Source organism: Zootoca vivipara, chromosome 7 (genome assembly GCF_965207765.1).
Source record: "Zootoca vivipara chromosome 7, rZooViv2.hap1.1, whole genome shotgun sequence".
Taxonomy (NCBI): Eukaryota; Metazoa; Chordata; class Lepidosauria; order Squamata; family Lacertidae; genus Zootoca; species Zootoca vivipara.
The window spans coordinates 75,566,924-75,582,861 of record NC_142590.1 but is presented as its reverse complement, the minus strand read 5'-3'; the positions used below and the strand labels follow the sequence as shown (position 1 = coordinate 75,582,861).

General features: G+C 44.3%; 1 protein-coding gene across 6 annotated transcripts in view; it reads left to right on the top strand.

Annotated features, from left to right (window-relative positions):
* SULF2 (sulfatase 2) overlaps positions 1–15,938 on the top strand; it is a 241,049-nt gene that overhangs the window by 210,437 nt on the left and 14,674 nt on the right. For all 6 annotated transcript variants that reach the window (XM_035124105.3, XM_035124104.3, XM_035124102.3 and 3 more), the window contains 2 exons: positions 8,291–8,498; positions 15,534–15,777. In XM_035124105.3, the coding sequence (XP_034979996.1) occupies positions 8,291–8,498; positions 15,534–15,777 (452 nt within the window). The remainder of the gene's footprint in view (positions 1–8,290; positions 8,499–15,533; positions 15,778–15,938) is intronic.

Genomic DNA, 15,938 nt, shown 5'->3' with positions numbered 1-15,938 from the left:
CATGTGGCAGTGGCGAACGGTGCCGCTTGGCTGCCCGGGGTGGCACCCCCTGGGGGTGGGGCGTTGCTCCACAGTGTGGTCCTGATGAATGCGTTGTGATGTCACGATGCATGATGCACGCGCCAGGACAGACTGCACATGTACGCACATGCGCAGTCCATCCGGGTTGGCAGGGCTGCTCTGCTAGGCCAGCGCGCTCTGAAGCAGTGTGCGCTACAGAGTGGGTTGTCGGGCGGCAGCGGCAAACCGCTCCGTAGCACACTCTGCTTCTTCCTGCTTGGGTGGAGGAGGTGAGGGGCGGGCCAGGGGCGCTGCCCCTGCACGCTACCCCGGCAGAGTGGAGCTAGGGGTGGCCTGCCCCCTTCGCCCCTCCCTGGCTACGCGCCTGCCATGTGGTGTTCCATGTGTTTTAATTTAGGCTGGCTATACTGATTAACAGCACAATCCCATGCATGTATGCTCACAAAGAAGCCCTACTGAGTTCAGTGGGACTTACTTCTGGATAAATGTGTTTAGGATTGTATTCTTTGTTTCTGTGCCTTTTTGCTGATGTAACAGTGTTCTAAGATTAAGACTGTGTTCCGAGTTACCGAAACAAGCAAACTGCATCCAGTAATAGAAAAATCCTTCCAGGAAGGTCACAGCTATTTATCCCTGATTGGAGCCCCAAGTAATGAGTTTGAGTTAACATCTGTAATTGCTGCAGTTGCAGGAAAGCGGTGAAGGGCAGTGATGCAAAGCCACTTGGTGTGGAGGCAGGGGATTTGGAAGAAGGTCAAGGCTTCTCAACAGAAATACAAAATCTGGTCTGTGTCTGGCAATGGGGGCTATGCGAATGTTAAAGGAGCACGACTCGCTAAGGAAATTAGGTGACTTAATGGTATGTGAGCTTATTGGGAAAAGAGGATTTCTTTCTGTCGTACTCTGAAATTGGTAGTTTATGCAAACTTTAACGAAAGATGGACACCCACACTTAAATAGAAGGTATGAATTGCAATATTAAATCACAAAACTAGTACCGTGTTTCCCCTTTTTTAAGACACCATCTTATAACTTTTTTTTCCTCAAAAAAACACAAGGTGTCTTATTTTCAGGGGATGTCTTAATTTTTTATTAGGTTTTTATTTTATTTTATTACGGTACCTTCTGTTGCTCATTGGTCTCATAAGGCAGACAGGAAGGGTGGAATTTGCAGAGACTGGCTCTCGGAATACAGGAAGGGAGGAAAGTGTAGTCGGTACCTTATGACAGGCCGCTGGCTCGGGGCGCTGCTTGGCGCTGCAGCAGCCGCCGGTTCCGGGCGCCGAGGCCATGCAGCCCACAACATTCCGGCGGGGCAGAAGGGGGCCAGCAGCGCTCCCGTCACCGTCCGTTTGGTGCCGAAGCCGCGGCCTGAACCTGTGCACGCGGGAACCGGGCAGGTCCCGCGCCGGGGTAGCTTGGTGCTTGGGGCGCGCCGTGAGCGGGTGTGTGAAGCAATGGCGCGAGGCTCCCCCAGCTCCAGCCTAGGCAGGGATTTTGCTAAGGCGAAGCCTTCAAGGAGCCAGGCTTGGGCGGCTGGCTGGCGGGGGCTTGATCGCACAGCGGCTGAGGAGGCAGGGCGGGAGTGGGGTGGAATCTGAAATGGCCCAGTCGTGGGTGGCAAGGCGGATTGGGAGCGGGGCGAGACGTTGCCGGGTAAGCTGCTGGGCTGCTCCGGCACAACATGGCTTTGAGGGAGGGGCGTGATGGCTTCTGCGGGGGTCAGCGGGGCCCTCGGCAGCTGCGCTTCTCACGCTTCCTCTGTGTGGAAGGTGGTGCTGCAGAGCCCAAGGCGGGAGCTGGGAGAGCCTCTCCGAAGAACTGTTCTCCCGCGCTTAAACAGAAAGAGCTCAGGCGGACCAAACCAAAGGTCCCTCCAGTCCAGCGCCTTGTTTTTAAAAGCGGCTAGAAAAAAAAGCCGTCCGTTGCTCCAGAGGCGCGGAAGGGGCAAGCAGCACTCCCGCCGCCACCCATTGCCCCGGCGGCACGGAAGGCTCGCACGCCTCCCATTGCCGCTCAGCCTTGGGCCATGCAGCCCACGACGCTCCAGAGGCGCGGAAGGGGCAAGCAGCGCTCCCGCCGCCACCCATTGCCCCGGCGGCACGGAAGGGCCCACACGCCTCCCGTTGCCGCTCAGCCTTGGGCCATGCAGCCCACGACGCTCTAGAGGAGTGGAAGGGGCCAGCAGCGCTCCCGCCGCCGTCCGTTGGTCTGGTGGCACGGAAGGGCCAGCGGGCCTCCCGTCGCCGCTCAGCCTTGGGCCATGCAGCCCACAATGCTCCAGAGGCGCGGAAGGGGCCAGCAGCGATCCCGACGCCGGGGGGCTTCCCTGTCCGGGCGCTCGGCCCGAGTGGAAAAAAGTCCTGGGAAGAGTGGGGAGGCTCCCAGCGCGGCTCGCCTGGCAACGCGCTCAATTCATGCACCCCCTCCCACATGGTCTCAAACCTCTCCGAGGTATGTCTTATTTTCGGGGTATGTCTTACGTTTCGCACATGCCTAGAAATCCTGCCATGGCTTACTTAATGACTACGTATTAAAAAGGGGGAAACACGGTATCTTCCTACGCCAGACAGTTTTCAAATATTTGTAGAAATGTTTTAGCAAAATATGCACAATATTCTTCAGACATGTAAAAAGGATTGCTGAAGTCAAGCCTAACTGTTCATACTATCAAAATGAAATTTGTGACCTCTTGAAGTTCTCTTGACCTTTTGTCATAATATTGTGCCCAGTGCCACATTCTTTCCAGAAATGAAACAAATTAATACCATATGCCGTTGAAGTCTGAAACAGTATTGGTTTTTTAAAGAATAGTTAAAATAGCATGCAAACTCTGGCTAAATATGTTTGCCTAGTAGCCAGCTGTTGCTTCCTCCCATTTTGGGATAAATTCTGGCAGCCATTACTAGAATAAAGACTGAATGCTATTTGGGGTTTTAGACCATATGACTTCCATATACTCGTCAGTATAAGTCAGTGATGTGAGGGATGAGATTAATAACACTTTCTCAGAAATGGTTTTATTGGGGGGTGCTAGCAACAGTTGGAATTTCCTGCAGTTCGCTGGACTCTCTTCAGCTATTAATCTTATCATGCTGCATCTGTTGAGTTGCTTTAATGAATGTGTTATTGGAATGAAGTGGGGGAGTGAGAAGCTTGCATGCATTTACAGGGGAACATAGTTGCTTACAGCTACTAACAGTGAGGCACTACTTCAAAGGGCCAGATTCCCTTTTAATTGCATTTAAATAAACCTTACTTGCATTAAGAATTTAGCAGAGCTGAGCAAAGGAATTGGCACATCCCAGTGTATTATCTGTAGCCGCCAGGCCTATCCCTTTACCCTTGCCAAAACCTGATTGACTGCTTCCTTCTTAAGTTATGCCCTCATGGCTGCCGAAGGCGTCAGAGTGTGAATATAGGGCCTGTTTGATGTCACTAGATGACCAAAGTAATATACTAGTTTTGTGATTTTCCTCTACTATATAGGAATTCTTCATGCATGACACAGTAAAAATGACTGAGACCTTTGACTTGCATACTTTATAGGGTAATATAGTAGGAATTTACTGGGGCTCTCACGGAGGTGACAAAACTGGCACAGTATGTAAACTACTTCAAGAAGGGCCATAGCTATTTTGCATATATTAATTGGCACTTTTGGGAGAGGCATGTGGCACATGTTCAGTACTGTATTCCTATTGAGAAATTGGCTGCCCAGATAGATTTGTAAACAACATTTGGCTCCTCCATAATAATATGACAGCAACAATCACAGATAACAATGGCTCTCAAAGTGAACCATTCACAGTGGGATCAAGTGTTAAACAGGGTTGTGTTATTGCCCCAACTCTATTCATTATTTTCATTGCCATGATCCTACACTTTGTTGAAGGGAAACTTCCCACCAGAGTAGAAATCATATATTGAACAGATGGAAAGCTCTTCAATCTGAACAGGCTGAAAGCAAAGAGTAAGGTTACCGTAACTTCCGCCATAGAGCTTCAGTATGCTGATGACAACGTAGTGTGCGCACGCTCAGATGATGACCTCCAAACCATCCTAAATATCTTTGCAGAAGCTTACGAAAAGCTTGGCCTATCACTCAACATCCAAAAAACCAAAGTGCTGCACCAACAAGTACAAAATAACCCCTCTGCAGCGCCACAAATCCAACTCAATAGTGTAATGCTGGAAAATATTGTTCTCCTGATTGAAGTGCAGAGTGTTTGAGGACTGGGACATTCACAAGGAAACCAAAATGTTTGTTTACAAAGCTATTGTACTACCAAGCTTACTATATGCTTGTGAAACATGGACCACTTATAAATGCCATCTCCAACTCCTCAAAAGATTCCATCAACGATGTCTCCGAAAAATTTTACACATCTCTTAGGAAGACAGGTGAATTAATATCAGTGTACTGGAAGAAGCAAAGATCACCAGTGTTGAAGCAATGATTCTTCAACATCAACTTTGTTGGACTGGTATGTTGTGCGGATGCCTGATGATCATCTTCCAAAGCAACTACTCTATTCTGAACTTTAAAATGGAAAGCGTAATGCTGGTGGTCAACGAAAGAGGTTTAAAGACTGTCTCAAGGCAAATCTAAAAAAATGTAGTATAAACACTGACAACTGGGAAACACTGGCCTGTGAGCGCTCCAGTTGGAGAACAGCCTTTACCAAAGGTGTCATGGACTTTGAAGACACTCAAACTCAGGACGCAAGGGAGAAACGTGCTAAGAGGAAGGCACGCTTGGCAAATCCACACTGTGATCAACTCCCACCCGGAAACCAATGTCCCCACTGTGGAAGGACATGTGGATCCAGATTTGGCCTCCACAATCACTTACGGACTCATTGTTAAAACCGTGTTTATGGAAGACAATCTTACTCGGCTACGAGTGATCGCCAAAGAAGAAGAAAATTCCTATTCAGAAATTGATACCATCACACTAGGGGCTGTTTGAAAAATCTCTATGATTGCAGAAATGCTTTATACTTTCTTCCTTGATTCTGATCGATTTTTCAGATATTTGCAGCTTATGAGTGCTAATTGTGGTTCAGTTAATGCTTCCTAAAAATTGCATTGGTTGCACAAACACTCAGACATTGCTGCAGAAAAGCACCCCAGAAGATCTTTTTTTAAAAGAAAAAAGAAAAGAAAAGCAGAACAAGTTAGTTTTAAATAACTCAGTTTTAAAATGCTTACATTTGTGTAAGTGTAGAGCATTAGGAAGGATATGTCCTCAGTGGTATCACAAAGAACTACCCAAGCAGGTGTTTGTGCCAGTAATACAACCATTTTACAGCCAGTAGTGACTGGAGGTAACTGGTTTCAACAAGAACTGGCAGCAGAAAAATGTATTTATTCTTCGCAACTAAAAGGTAGCAGGGAAAAGCTGTTGCCCCAAAACCAACCATGTTTTGCTTTATTTAAGAAATCGTATGCAGTCCTACTTTAGCTCAAAGCCATGACCAGCTGTAAACAGTTGCTTCAAGTAAGAGCTGTGTCCCTGTCTTCAGAAAACAAGAACAAGAAGTTTGAAAAATCCTTCCCAATGGTACAGAGTCATAAATCCAGAAATTTGTAACAGAATAATTGGGACCGAGAGGGTAATATTTTTAGACTACAGCATAACTTGGAACACCAACAGAGACAGCCTTTAATATTTAAAACGGAAATATGTCTGTTTTATTGCATACAGTGGAACCTCGGTTTATGAACACCTCGGTTTATGAATTTTCGGTTTATGAACACTGCAGACCCATCTGGAACGGATTAATTCATTTTCCATTACTTTCAATGGGAAAGTTCGCTTCAATTTATGAACGCTTCAGTTTATGAACAGACTTCCGGAACCAATTACACCCATGCTTCAGTTTATGAACGCTTCAGTTTAAGTACTCCGCGGACCCATCTGGAACGGATTAATCAACTTTCCATTACTTTCAATAGGAAAGTTCGCCTCAGTTTATGAACGCTTCAGTTTAAGTACCCCGCGGACCGTCTGGAACAGATTAATCCACTTTCCATTACTTTCAATGGGAAAGTTCGCTTCAGTTTATGAACGCTTCAGTTTATGAACAGACTTCCGGAACCAATTGTGTTCATAAACCGAGGTACCACTGTATTTTGTTTATTGAATCGAATCACAAGATCTTTTCGCCTCTCCTCCCCCCCCCCAACAAATCATTTTCGGAGGTTAAATAGCTACAGACTTGGATGAAAGAAAAAAGCACAGGCATGGTCATTATTGCCCTTCCCATCAAGATTTTCCCCTGATTCCATTCAGTAGTTGTACATTTGATGTGTATCACCTATAGACAATATTTTCTTCAGGAAGCAAGACGGATCTGCAACAAAAAGTTGCAGTGCAGAGAGTGCCTGTGTTTCAGTCATTTGGTTATGCCCTCCTTCATCCACCATGGTATTCCATTCCCCCAATTCCCCCCCCCCAACACATACACACGTACCAATCAGCATTCTGTGTCCACTGATACTTATGTGAATTCTGTTTGCATAGGCATCTGTGCCTTCAGTGCTAGGCCCATGTTGCCTTTGTGAGTGTAAGACATGGGTAGGCAAACTAAGGCCCAGGGGCTGGATCGGGCCCAATTGCCTTCTAAATCCGGCAATCAACGTGTTTTTACATGAGTAGAATGTGCCCTTTTATTTAAAATGCATCTCTGGGTTATTTGTGGGGCACAGGAATTCGTTCATTCCCCCCCAAAATATATATATATATAGTCCAGCCCCCCACAAGGTCTGAGGGACAGTGGATTGGCCCATGGCTGAAAAAGTTTGCTGACCCCTGGTGTAAGCAGTTCACAGACTGCTACTGATGCAGAATGAAGCCACTTGCTTGTTTTAAAGAGATGGACCATCAGGAGCCAGTTATATAGGGGTTTAGAATGCAAGTTCATAGTGGTTCACTGTAGCTTCTTGGCCACAAACTAAGGGGCTGGTCTTGTCTATAAAAGCCTAGATTATATGGAGGCTAGGTACTTTAGAAACAAGTTCCATCTCCTTGTCTTATAAATGAAAACAATATTGGCCTTATTTATCTTGTTCATCTTGTTTAATGTTCAGTAGGCACATTATCTTAAGAGCTTTTAATATTACAAATAGAATTTGTTGCTCTTCTTAAAAAAACACCACCACCACCACAATTCATTCTGTTTCCATACTTGTTGAACCTGGCTTCATTTCACATCATGCTTTGAATTTATTTCTACTCTGTATTGCCTCTGTCACAATTAACTGGAATAATTGTTTACAATCCTTTTGTACTTGTACTAGTAATAATCAATTTCAGGCGGAGATGCTAATTAAAGTTTATGACTTCAATGTTCATGTAACTTCTCAGTTGACAATATTGGATGTTGCAAATACTCACCATTGAAGTCCCGCTAAAATTCATTAAATATCATACAGTGTCAATGTTTTAAAGCACCTAGAAGTCTTAACCACTTCATACCTAAAATTTCAGATAATTTTGCTATGCTTAACATTTCATTTTAAATAAAAAAAACCATTGCAGCACAGCTGCCAAGTTCTCCCTTTTTTTAAGGGAGATTCCATTATGCTGAATAGGCTTCCTCGCGAGAAAAGGGAAAACTTGGCAGCTATGCATTGCAGATATTGATGGATTTAAGTATCTTTTAAGCATATCCTAAGTTTTCATAGCAGCTAAAATGGGAAGATTTTCACTTCTCCTTCATATGACCAGGGCATAGGAATATGAGCTATCAACAACTGTCTTTATTAAGGAAGGGGGACTTTAACAAAACAATAATGTCTACTGAAAAGTATTTCCTACCGAGTTCAATAGACTTTACTCTCAGAAAAGTAGATACAGAGTTTCACGCTAAGGCATCAAACCTGAACACACTTACTAGGAAGTCAGGCCCTTAAATACAGTGGATGTTGCTTTTAAGTAAGCATGCATAATATTGCACAAGACAATCTTCAGTGTTGCATTTTGATGAGTTGGTTAAACCTGGACATGCAACATTATGTTTAGTCTTTGGAAAATCTTCTACACCACTATAATGTTTCTGCCAAATTAACAACATCTGCTGTGGGACAGATAATTGTTATTTGATATCCTGAGAATACTACCAAGCAAGTTTGAATGTCCTAAGTGCAACTTAGGAGTTTGAATGTCCTAAGTGCAACTTAGGAGTTTGAATGTCCTAAGTGCAACTTAGAAGAACATTTGCCTCTATCATGCCATTTTGGGAACATTTCCCTCCCATTTCAGAAATGGCAGTGCATGGAAGATGCCAGCGGGAGGCTCAAGCTGCACAAATGCAAAGGGATGGCCAGCCTTACAGCTCCAGGAAGCAGCAAAGGAGTCTCCAACCTCATGCCCAAGTACTACAGCAGGAACAGTGAGGACTGCAACTGCGAGGAGAACGAATACAAGCTGAGCCCCATCGGGCGGCGAAAGAAGCTCTTCTCCAAGAAGAGTAAGTAAACAGCCAAGTTTCTTGTATCTTTGCATGGTGGAGAAAAACCTAGTTAGACTACACACAGACACACACACACAGTCGTACCTTGGTTTTCAAACAGCTTAGTTCTCGAACATTTTGGCTCCCGAACGCTGCAAACCCAGAAGTGTCTGTTCCAGTTTACAAACTATTTTTGGAAGCCAAACGTCTGATGGGGATTCTGCGGGTTCCAATCAGAAGCCGCGCTTTGGTTTCCAAATGTTTTGGAAGTTGAATGGACTTCCAAAATGGATTACATTCAACTTCCAAGGTACGACTCTGTGTGTGTGTGTGTGTGTGTGTGTGTGTGTGTGTGTGTGTATTCAAACCCCATATTTTTAAATAAAGTGCTTAAGGTAGCTTATGACATATTGAAAAATCAGAAATGACATCTCAACAATAAGAAATATTGCAAAATTGCAGAAGGCCATCAAAACGAGAAGGGGTGGCAAGATGAGCCTCATTGAACAGGGAGTTGCACAATTAAGCGCAGCCACTAAGAAGGCTTCAATGTCTTTACCAGCTGCACCTGTGCTGCCAAGGAGAACCTATTTGGTAGGCAGGCTTGCATGGAAGGAGAAAGTCCTGTAGGTATCCTGGCCCAGGATTGTTCATGCACTTCAAATACCTATGTGAACCTTGCTCAACTTTTAAAACCTTATTTCTAATTTACATGTCTGTTAGGTATATACTGTTAGGAAAGAAAAGTATGATCAGATTAGTATGAAAGAGCGTGGGATAATTTCCAAGCATTTGCCAAGCTTTAAATAAAATTAAAGAAAACCCCGGAGTTAATTAGAAGCCCAACGTTACTTCTGGGCTATGACGAGCACAACTGAGGTCACACCCAAATGCTTGTTGTGCCTGCTTCAAAAGTAGCAGTACAGCAGCTGGCAGGCTGCACAAAAAGCTGACTTGGGGATCTACTTTACAGGCTGCACAGGTCATTCTAGTCCTGTGAGGTCAAGTTCCTTTTGAGCAACAGAATAATAGCCTTCCAAGTGCAGCTGCGTATCAAAGAAGTAACAAGTGACAGCACCCAAAGCTACATGTGTAGAAATGGTTTATTCCTCTGATCCTGCTTCCACCAACATGGAGATTGTCCTAGCTGTGCCTGACATGGCCCAACTCTCCTTCAGGAAGGTCTGTAGCATGGAGCCTGTTCTTTGTGAGTGGGCTCATTGCGCTATTTAGAATTGTGCATGATCAAGAGCCTTAGAGCAGCTCCCTCTTTCAGATCTCTTTGACTAATGTGCAGAAGGCAGGGCTGGCAAGGGACATGATGCCAGGGAGCATCGTGTGCTGATGGGAGAGCAAGCAAGCAGAGCTTGGGTGTTACAGCATCATTAATTACGTTGGGCGGACTTGTTTGTTCTCAAAGCTGCAGGGCCGTATTAAGCCCATCCAGCGCCCTGGCGCTAAGGTCCCTCCAGAGCCTCTCCAAGGGAGTGCCAAGCGGACCGCGGCAGCAGTGGGAGGCCACCTCCGAGGACTCCGCACTGCGCCTCCTTCTCATTTCCCCAGCGCTGGGTTCCGCTCAGTCAAGCTTCGCCACCAGCGCGCACACCGTGGGACCAGCAAGAGCTGCTTGGACGCTGTGTGCGTGCTAGTGGCGAAGTTCGACTGAGCGGAACCCAGCACTGGGGAAACGAGAAGGAGGTGTAGCGCAGAGTCCTCAGAGAAGGAGAGAGACGCGGCGCAGCCTCTCATCTCATGGAGCGCAGTCCTGGCCAGATCGCCGGAACCCTGCGCTCACTTGGCGCCTTTCCAGCGCCACTAACCTCTATGGCTAGGACGGGCCTGCAAAGCTGCTTGCTTGTAATATTCTCTTCTCGGGTTGAACGACAGGTGCCACTGTTGACATTGAACCAGAGTTGCCTCCCAGACAGATTGACTTTCCTTGGCAAAGCCCGGGTGCTTTTTTGACATAGCCTATTCCATAGGCTCTCCTTTTAAACTTGAGTCAGGTTAATATCTATATTTGAAGTGCATAGTCTAATTATAGATTAAAAGAGCCAAAACAGCAGCTCAGAATTATTATTCGTCTGTAAAGTTTCCTTCGCCTCGCTCCACAAATGCAGAGCCTTAATTATTCAGCAGATCAGGCTTTCTCGGTAATGACCTGGCACAAGCTTCAAACAGGGAGTTTAAATTGATTTTCTTCCTTTATATTTGCCTTGCAAGCTGATTAGTAACTGCTAAGCTAATTTTTAGGCGAATAAAATCATTGGTTCTCAGGTGAAATCGCCAGCTACTCTTGCTGCTTGGAATTTGTGGCACTACAGATAATCTTTAAATAATGCTTGAGCTGTTGTTCCATTAACTTGTTCTTGAACGAAGCACCCTGGAACTGTGAGCACAGTTGCAAGGACTCACTAGCAGCTTCTGGAGAATCAGGAGGCACTTAATTTGACGAAGTTATGCTTAAAGTGGGGGGCAGACTATACTGAAAAAGTTATACTTAAGTGGGACAGAATATCATCACTTATGGTACTTAACGCAGATCAAGCATAGGCAAATAATTTATTGGAACCTTTCCAAATCCTCAGTTAACCGTGTGCTTATCTCAGTTTACAGGTGTCAGAAACCCAAGTGCCTTTCCAAACAATATTTTGTTCATGCAGTAAATGCACAGACAGTGGTTCATTGGTTTGTTGGACAACAAGGAGGTTTAATATTTTCAGCCCCAAAAGCCTCATTCGAGATTGGCCAACTCTTTGAGAGCCACATGTTAACGGCCCATTACTGCTACTTAAGCACACAAACATTTGTCAGATATGCACACCACATAGTCATACCTGCAGAAACACAGCAGCAGCACAGTAGAGCACCATGGCACATGTTTTTATCTTATTTTTAATTGGATTGTTTCTGCTACCTGGTTGTGGCTGTTTAAGGAGGGCAGGATAGAAATTTAATAACAGGAATAATAGTGGCCAGATTTTTATTTTATTTTTTTGGAAAAACAAACTACTGCCAACAGCAAGTTGTTGTTGTTGTTGTTGTTGTGTTTTGGGGTGGAGGGATGGGCAGAGGTTTTGTGGGCCACAAACTTTTTCTAGTTCCAGGAACGTTGGGATTTTCATCAGCACCAGGAGAAAGCTTAAACTAGCTTCCGGAGAACAAAGGGTCTGCTGGTTTCTCTTTAAGGTTTCCAGACTCAAAAGCGAGCAGGGCAATTAAAGACACAGAAGTCCTGTCCTCTATTGAGTCTGGCAACCCTAGCACTGCTGAGTATTTGATTGGGTGGTTAATTAATTATTGACTAGTGCTTAGTCAAATTAATGTGATTTGGAATAATAACATATGGAAGTAATTTTTCTTCTTTGGAGGGAACTATGATGATTCAATATTTACTGAGAATAAGTTATGTTGAAGGCATGAGGTATGGCTGACTTGTGCTAATATGTTAATTTTTTGTGGTGTGTGGAAGAGCTGTTTTTTTAATTTAGTTTAAAAATAAATAAAAAATTTAAATAGTTATGAAGTGTCCGTTCAGTGGTAAGAAATGGGACAGCTCTTCCATTGTTCATCAGAAATTCAAACCTTTCTGCTTTATGCAGAAAGAATGTTGTGGGGGAAATCCTAGGATAAGGAAACTGTGGGATTCATTTCAGTCCCTCCACTTTTTCCTGAGAGAACCATCATTTACCCATGTTCTGAGATATAAGCAAATGGCTTGGCAGGTGAATTCTAGTAATCAGGTGTGAATGATGAGTACTTAAAGAACAGTTAATAGCAACCTGAATGCTGATCAAGCTTGTGCCAGATGCATTGATGCAACGTTTATCTTTTTCTTACAAAGCAATGCCTCCTATTCCAGTGCAATTGTTGTAATTATTCCAGGTGTTGTTGCTGGAATCTCATCACACAACACAGAAACAACAGCTCATCTCCCTGTTTTGCTACTACACTATTGGCTGGTGAGGGAGTCAACCTAATGCAGGTGTGGGGAACCTTTGGCCCTCCAGGTGTTCCTGGAACATCAGTGCCCATCATCCCATGCCACTTGGCATGCTTTCTAGATCTGATGGATGTTACAGTTCAGCAACATCTGGAGAACCAGAGGTTCCCCAAAGATGACCAGATGACTGTGTGTGTGTGAGAGAGAGAGAGACAGAGAGACAGAGAGACAGAGAGAGACAGAGACAGAGAAAGACAGAGAAAGAAAGAAATGCATTGGCTCCTGGATCTAAAAAGGGACCCAAAAGCCAGTTGGATTTACCAACTAGCTTAGGTTATAGGCATTCATAGCAGTTTGAAGCTGAAAATGAAGCCATCATTTAAATATATATATATTCAAATACCCTCTCCTCCATTCAACTTGTACAAATATTTACACATGTATCTCCCATTGGTTGTTGGGTGTTTTTTTTAAAAAATAACGTTTTGTTCAGTATTGACATATTTCAAAGAAAAGAAAAGTTGGTAGCTCATGCATGCAGAGAAGAAGGTCAACAACAAAAGGAAGTTGGTTCTTGCTAAGAAAGCCTCCCTTTGTTTCTTATAACAATTTGGGTGTAGCTCCTTGGAACTTCCTCTTGGTATTGAAAAGGAAGGGAGTTCCCACATTTTAGTCAAATGTTCCATAAATTAGAACCTATTTTCCCCCTTGAGCTATGATTCACCTGGCTGAACCTCAGGTGGAAAGCCTGAGTCCCAGGTGGTGAAAAAGCTTGAGCGAACTCATCAGCTCAGTGTGCTGAAAAGAGTACGAAATGATGATTCAGTGTGAGGAGTAATTAGGAGAGGGGCTGAAATAGTTGCGACATTAAGTCTTTCAGATATAAATTTGTATTTATGTAGCATTTCTCATATACTCTCTTCAGTAGGCCTTGGCATAATCCTTAAAGGTAGGTCAGTATTATTATTATTATCCCAGTGCTGCTGATAAAGGGAGGGTGATGGGGACTGAGAAAGAGTAGCTTGTGTAAAGCCATCTGGCGAGAGTAAAATTAAATGTTACTAAAATGAGAGGGGCCAACACTGAAAAGATATGTCAAACTTTTCCCTCCACCTTCGTAATAACCGGTATACTGGGTTGCCCCAGCCACTCTGATATCATTTTGCTATGCCCTCCCCGCTGAAACAATGCCAGCAACAGCTATTGATCAGGAGTGTGGCCACAGTAAACTTCATCATGCTGACGCAGCCCAGTATGGTTCATCTTCTTGGTATTTTTTATACTGATTGGCAGCAGCTCTCCAGAATTTCAAACTGGTTTCTCCCAGCCCTGCCTGGAGGTGCCAGGGATTGAACCTGGTATCTTCTGCATGCAAAGCAAATGGCTCTGCTATTGAACCACACAGCTCTTTTGTTAAGAGAGGTGAAAGCAGGCACAGCCGACCATGAGCTTGCAAGGGTAGCCCAGCCGTATTCAAGCCTGCTGAGTTGATTTGGGCTTTCTGTGCCCAGAGGAAAGAGCTTTTGCAGCCCAGACTATGCAGAGCTTCACTTCGGAAGTTTGCTTTTCTGAATAGGAGAGGAAATCCAAGCAGCAGAGGAATATTGAATCATGGCCCTGGACCTAGAGCTTAAAAATAGGAAGTTTAAAACCTGCTTGATTTTTAGAATGGAGTTGAAATCGAGAGAGACCAGGAAGAGAGCATTAATGAGAAAACAACGTTCTTTAAGTCAGCTGTGTCTCTGATTTGCCTCTATGGGGAAAGTTAAGGATTCTGTATCAGAGGAAATTTTAAGGAAAGGCCACCAGCAACTTGCATAAAGGTTCTTAAAGAGACAGTTATTTGGCATTCTTGGGAAGTTGGCAAAGGACATAGTTCTCCTATCTTACTTTCAGTATTCTGGGTGTCTACTGCCACCTCGTGGCTGTAAGTAAATTTAGACAGAAATTCTTTACAGCATTATAGCATGCAGAGAAACGAAGGCATGTTTGGCAAATCCTCACCATGATCAACATGGAAACCTATGTCCCCACTGTGGAAGGACGTGTGGATCCAGAATTGGCCTCCACAGTCACTTACAGGCACACCATTAAGACCGTGTTCATGCAAGACAATCTTACTCAGCCATGATGGATCACCAAAGAAGAAGACGCATAGAAATATTCTGTTTTTAAAAATCCACACACACCCAATATACTACTGCTTATACTACTGCTGCTGCTGTTCTTCCTGCTGCTGATACTCATGTATATAACACAGTTTTATAAAGCTCTTGCTCATCTTTATTTTTGCTTTCTCATGGGAACCAGTTTAGGGTTTATTATTCTCAAATTGCAGGTGGGAAATTTAGCAGGCAAGAGGTTCGAGATGATTCCATAGAAAAGGTGGGACTTAACTGATTCCAATACTAATGGACTGATAACTGGTTGTGTATCACAATGCAACCTAGAGGTTTGTCTAATCCCACACCAGCAGAAAGATAATCTCAGCCTGGGAGGTCCAACAGGCATCTTTGTGGGCATCTAGCCCAGGGTTTCCTAAATTTAGGTCTCCAGCTGTTTTTGGACTAAAATTCCCATCATCCCTGATCACTGGTCCTGCTAGCTAGGGGTGATGGGAGTTGTTGTCCAAAAAACAGCAGGAGACCCAAGTTTGGAAAACCCTGCTCTAGCCACTAAAGCAATTGTCTGTCTTGTATCAACCCTGTCAAATGTTATTGTGGTAGAAGATAGATGAGTTTTACTCGTAAGGAAGACAACGTTGTTTGCTGGAGTTGTAGGATAAGAGAGATGTTTTCATAGTTCCATGTTGATTTTCATATGTGATGTCCTGAGCATACTCAATGGCATGTGCCCCATAAACTCGAAGACTTCCACAGCAATGGTGATTTTATGATAAAAACCTGACCACATCTGCAGGGGCTGGTCTCTTACCTCTGAAACCAAACTGCAATCTGAAGAATAAGTGCATGTTCCCCAGGATCAGAGAAATTGGCCATTTCTGACTTAACCTCTGAGTCAGTCTTCCAAGCACTTTCCTGCATGTCAAACCCATATATGCTGTATTAAGACAGAGAAAGGCAAGCTCTGTTCTTTCCTCCTTTCCCCAGAATACAAGGCAAGTTACATTCGGAGTCGCTCAATTCGTTCGGTGGCTGTTGAGCTTGATGGAGAGGTGTATAGCTTGGATTTGGAGGATGGCTACCAGCCCGTCTTACCCAGAAATATCACAGCTAAGAACAAATACGATAAAGATGCTGAAGGAGAAGACGATGATAAGGATGTGGAGGAATACAGTGGAACAGGCAGCATTTCAGAGAATGCAGCTCCTAACTTAATAAAAGTAACACATAGGTAAGTCCTACTGAAGCATAGTTGAAATTACCATTACTGTTTCATACAGCAACAGCAGTAGGTCTATATCTGCCACTTTGTAGAGTGGCAAGGCCCCATCTGCACTGTGCATTTAAAGCACTATTAAACCTGTTTAAACAGACATGGCTTCTCCTAAAGCA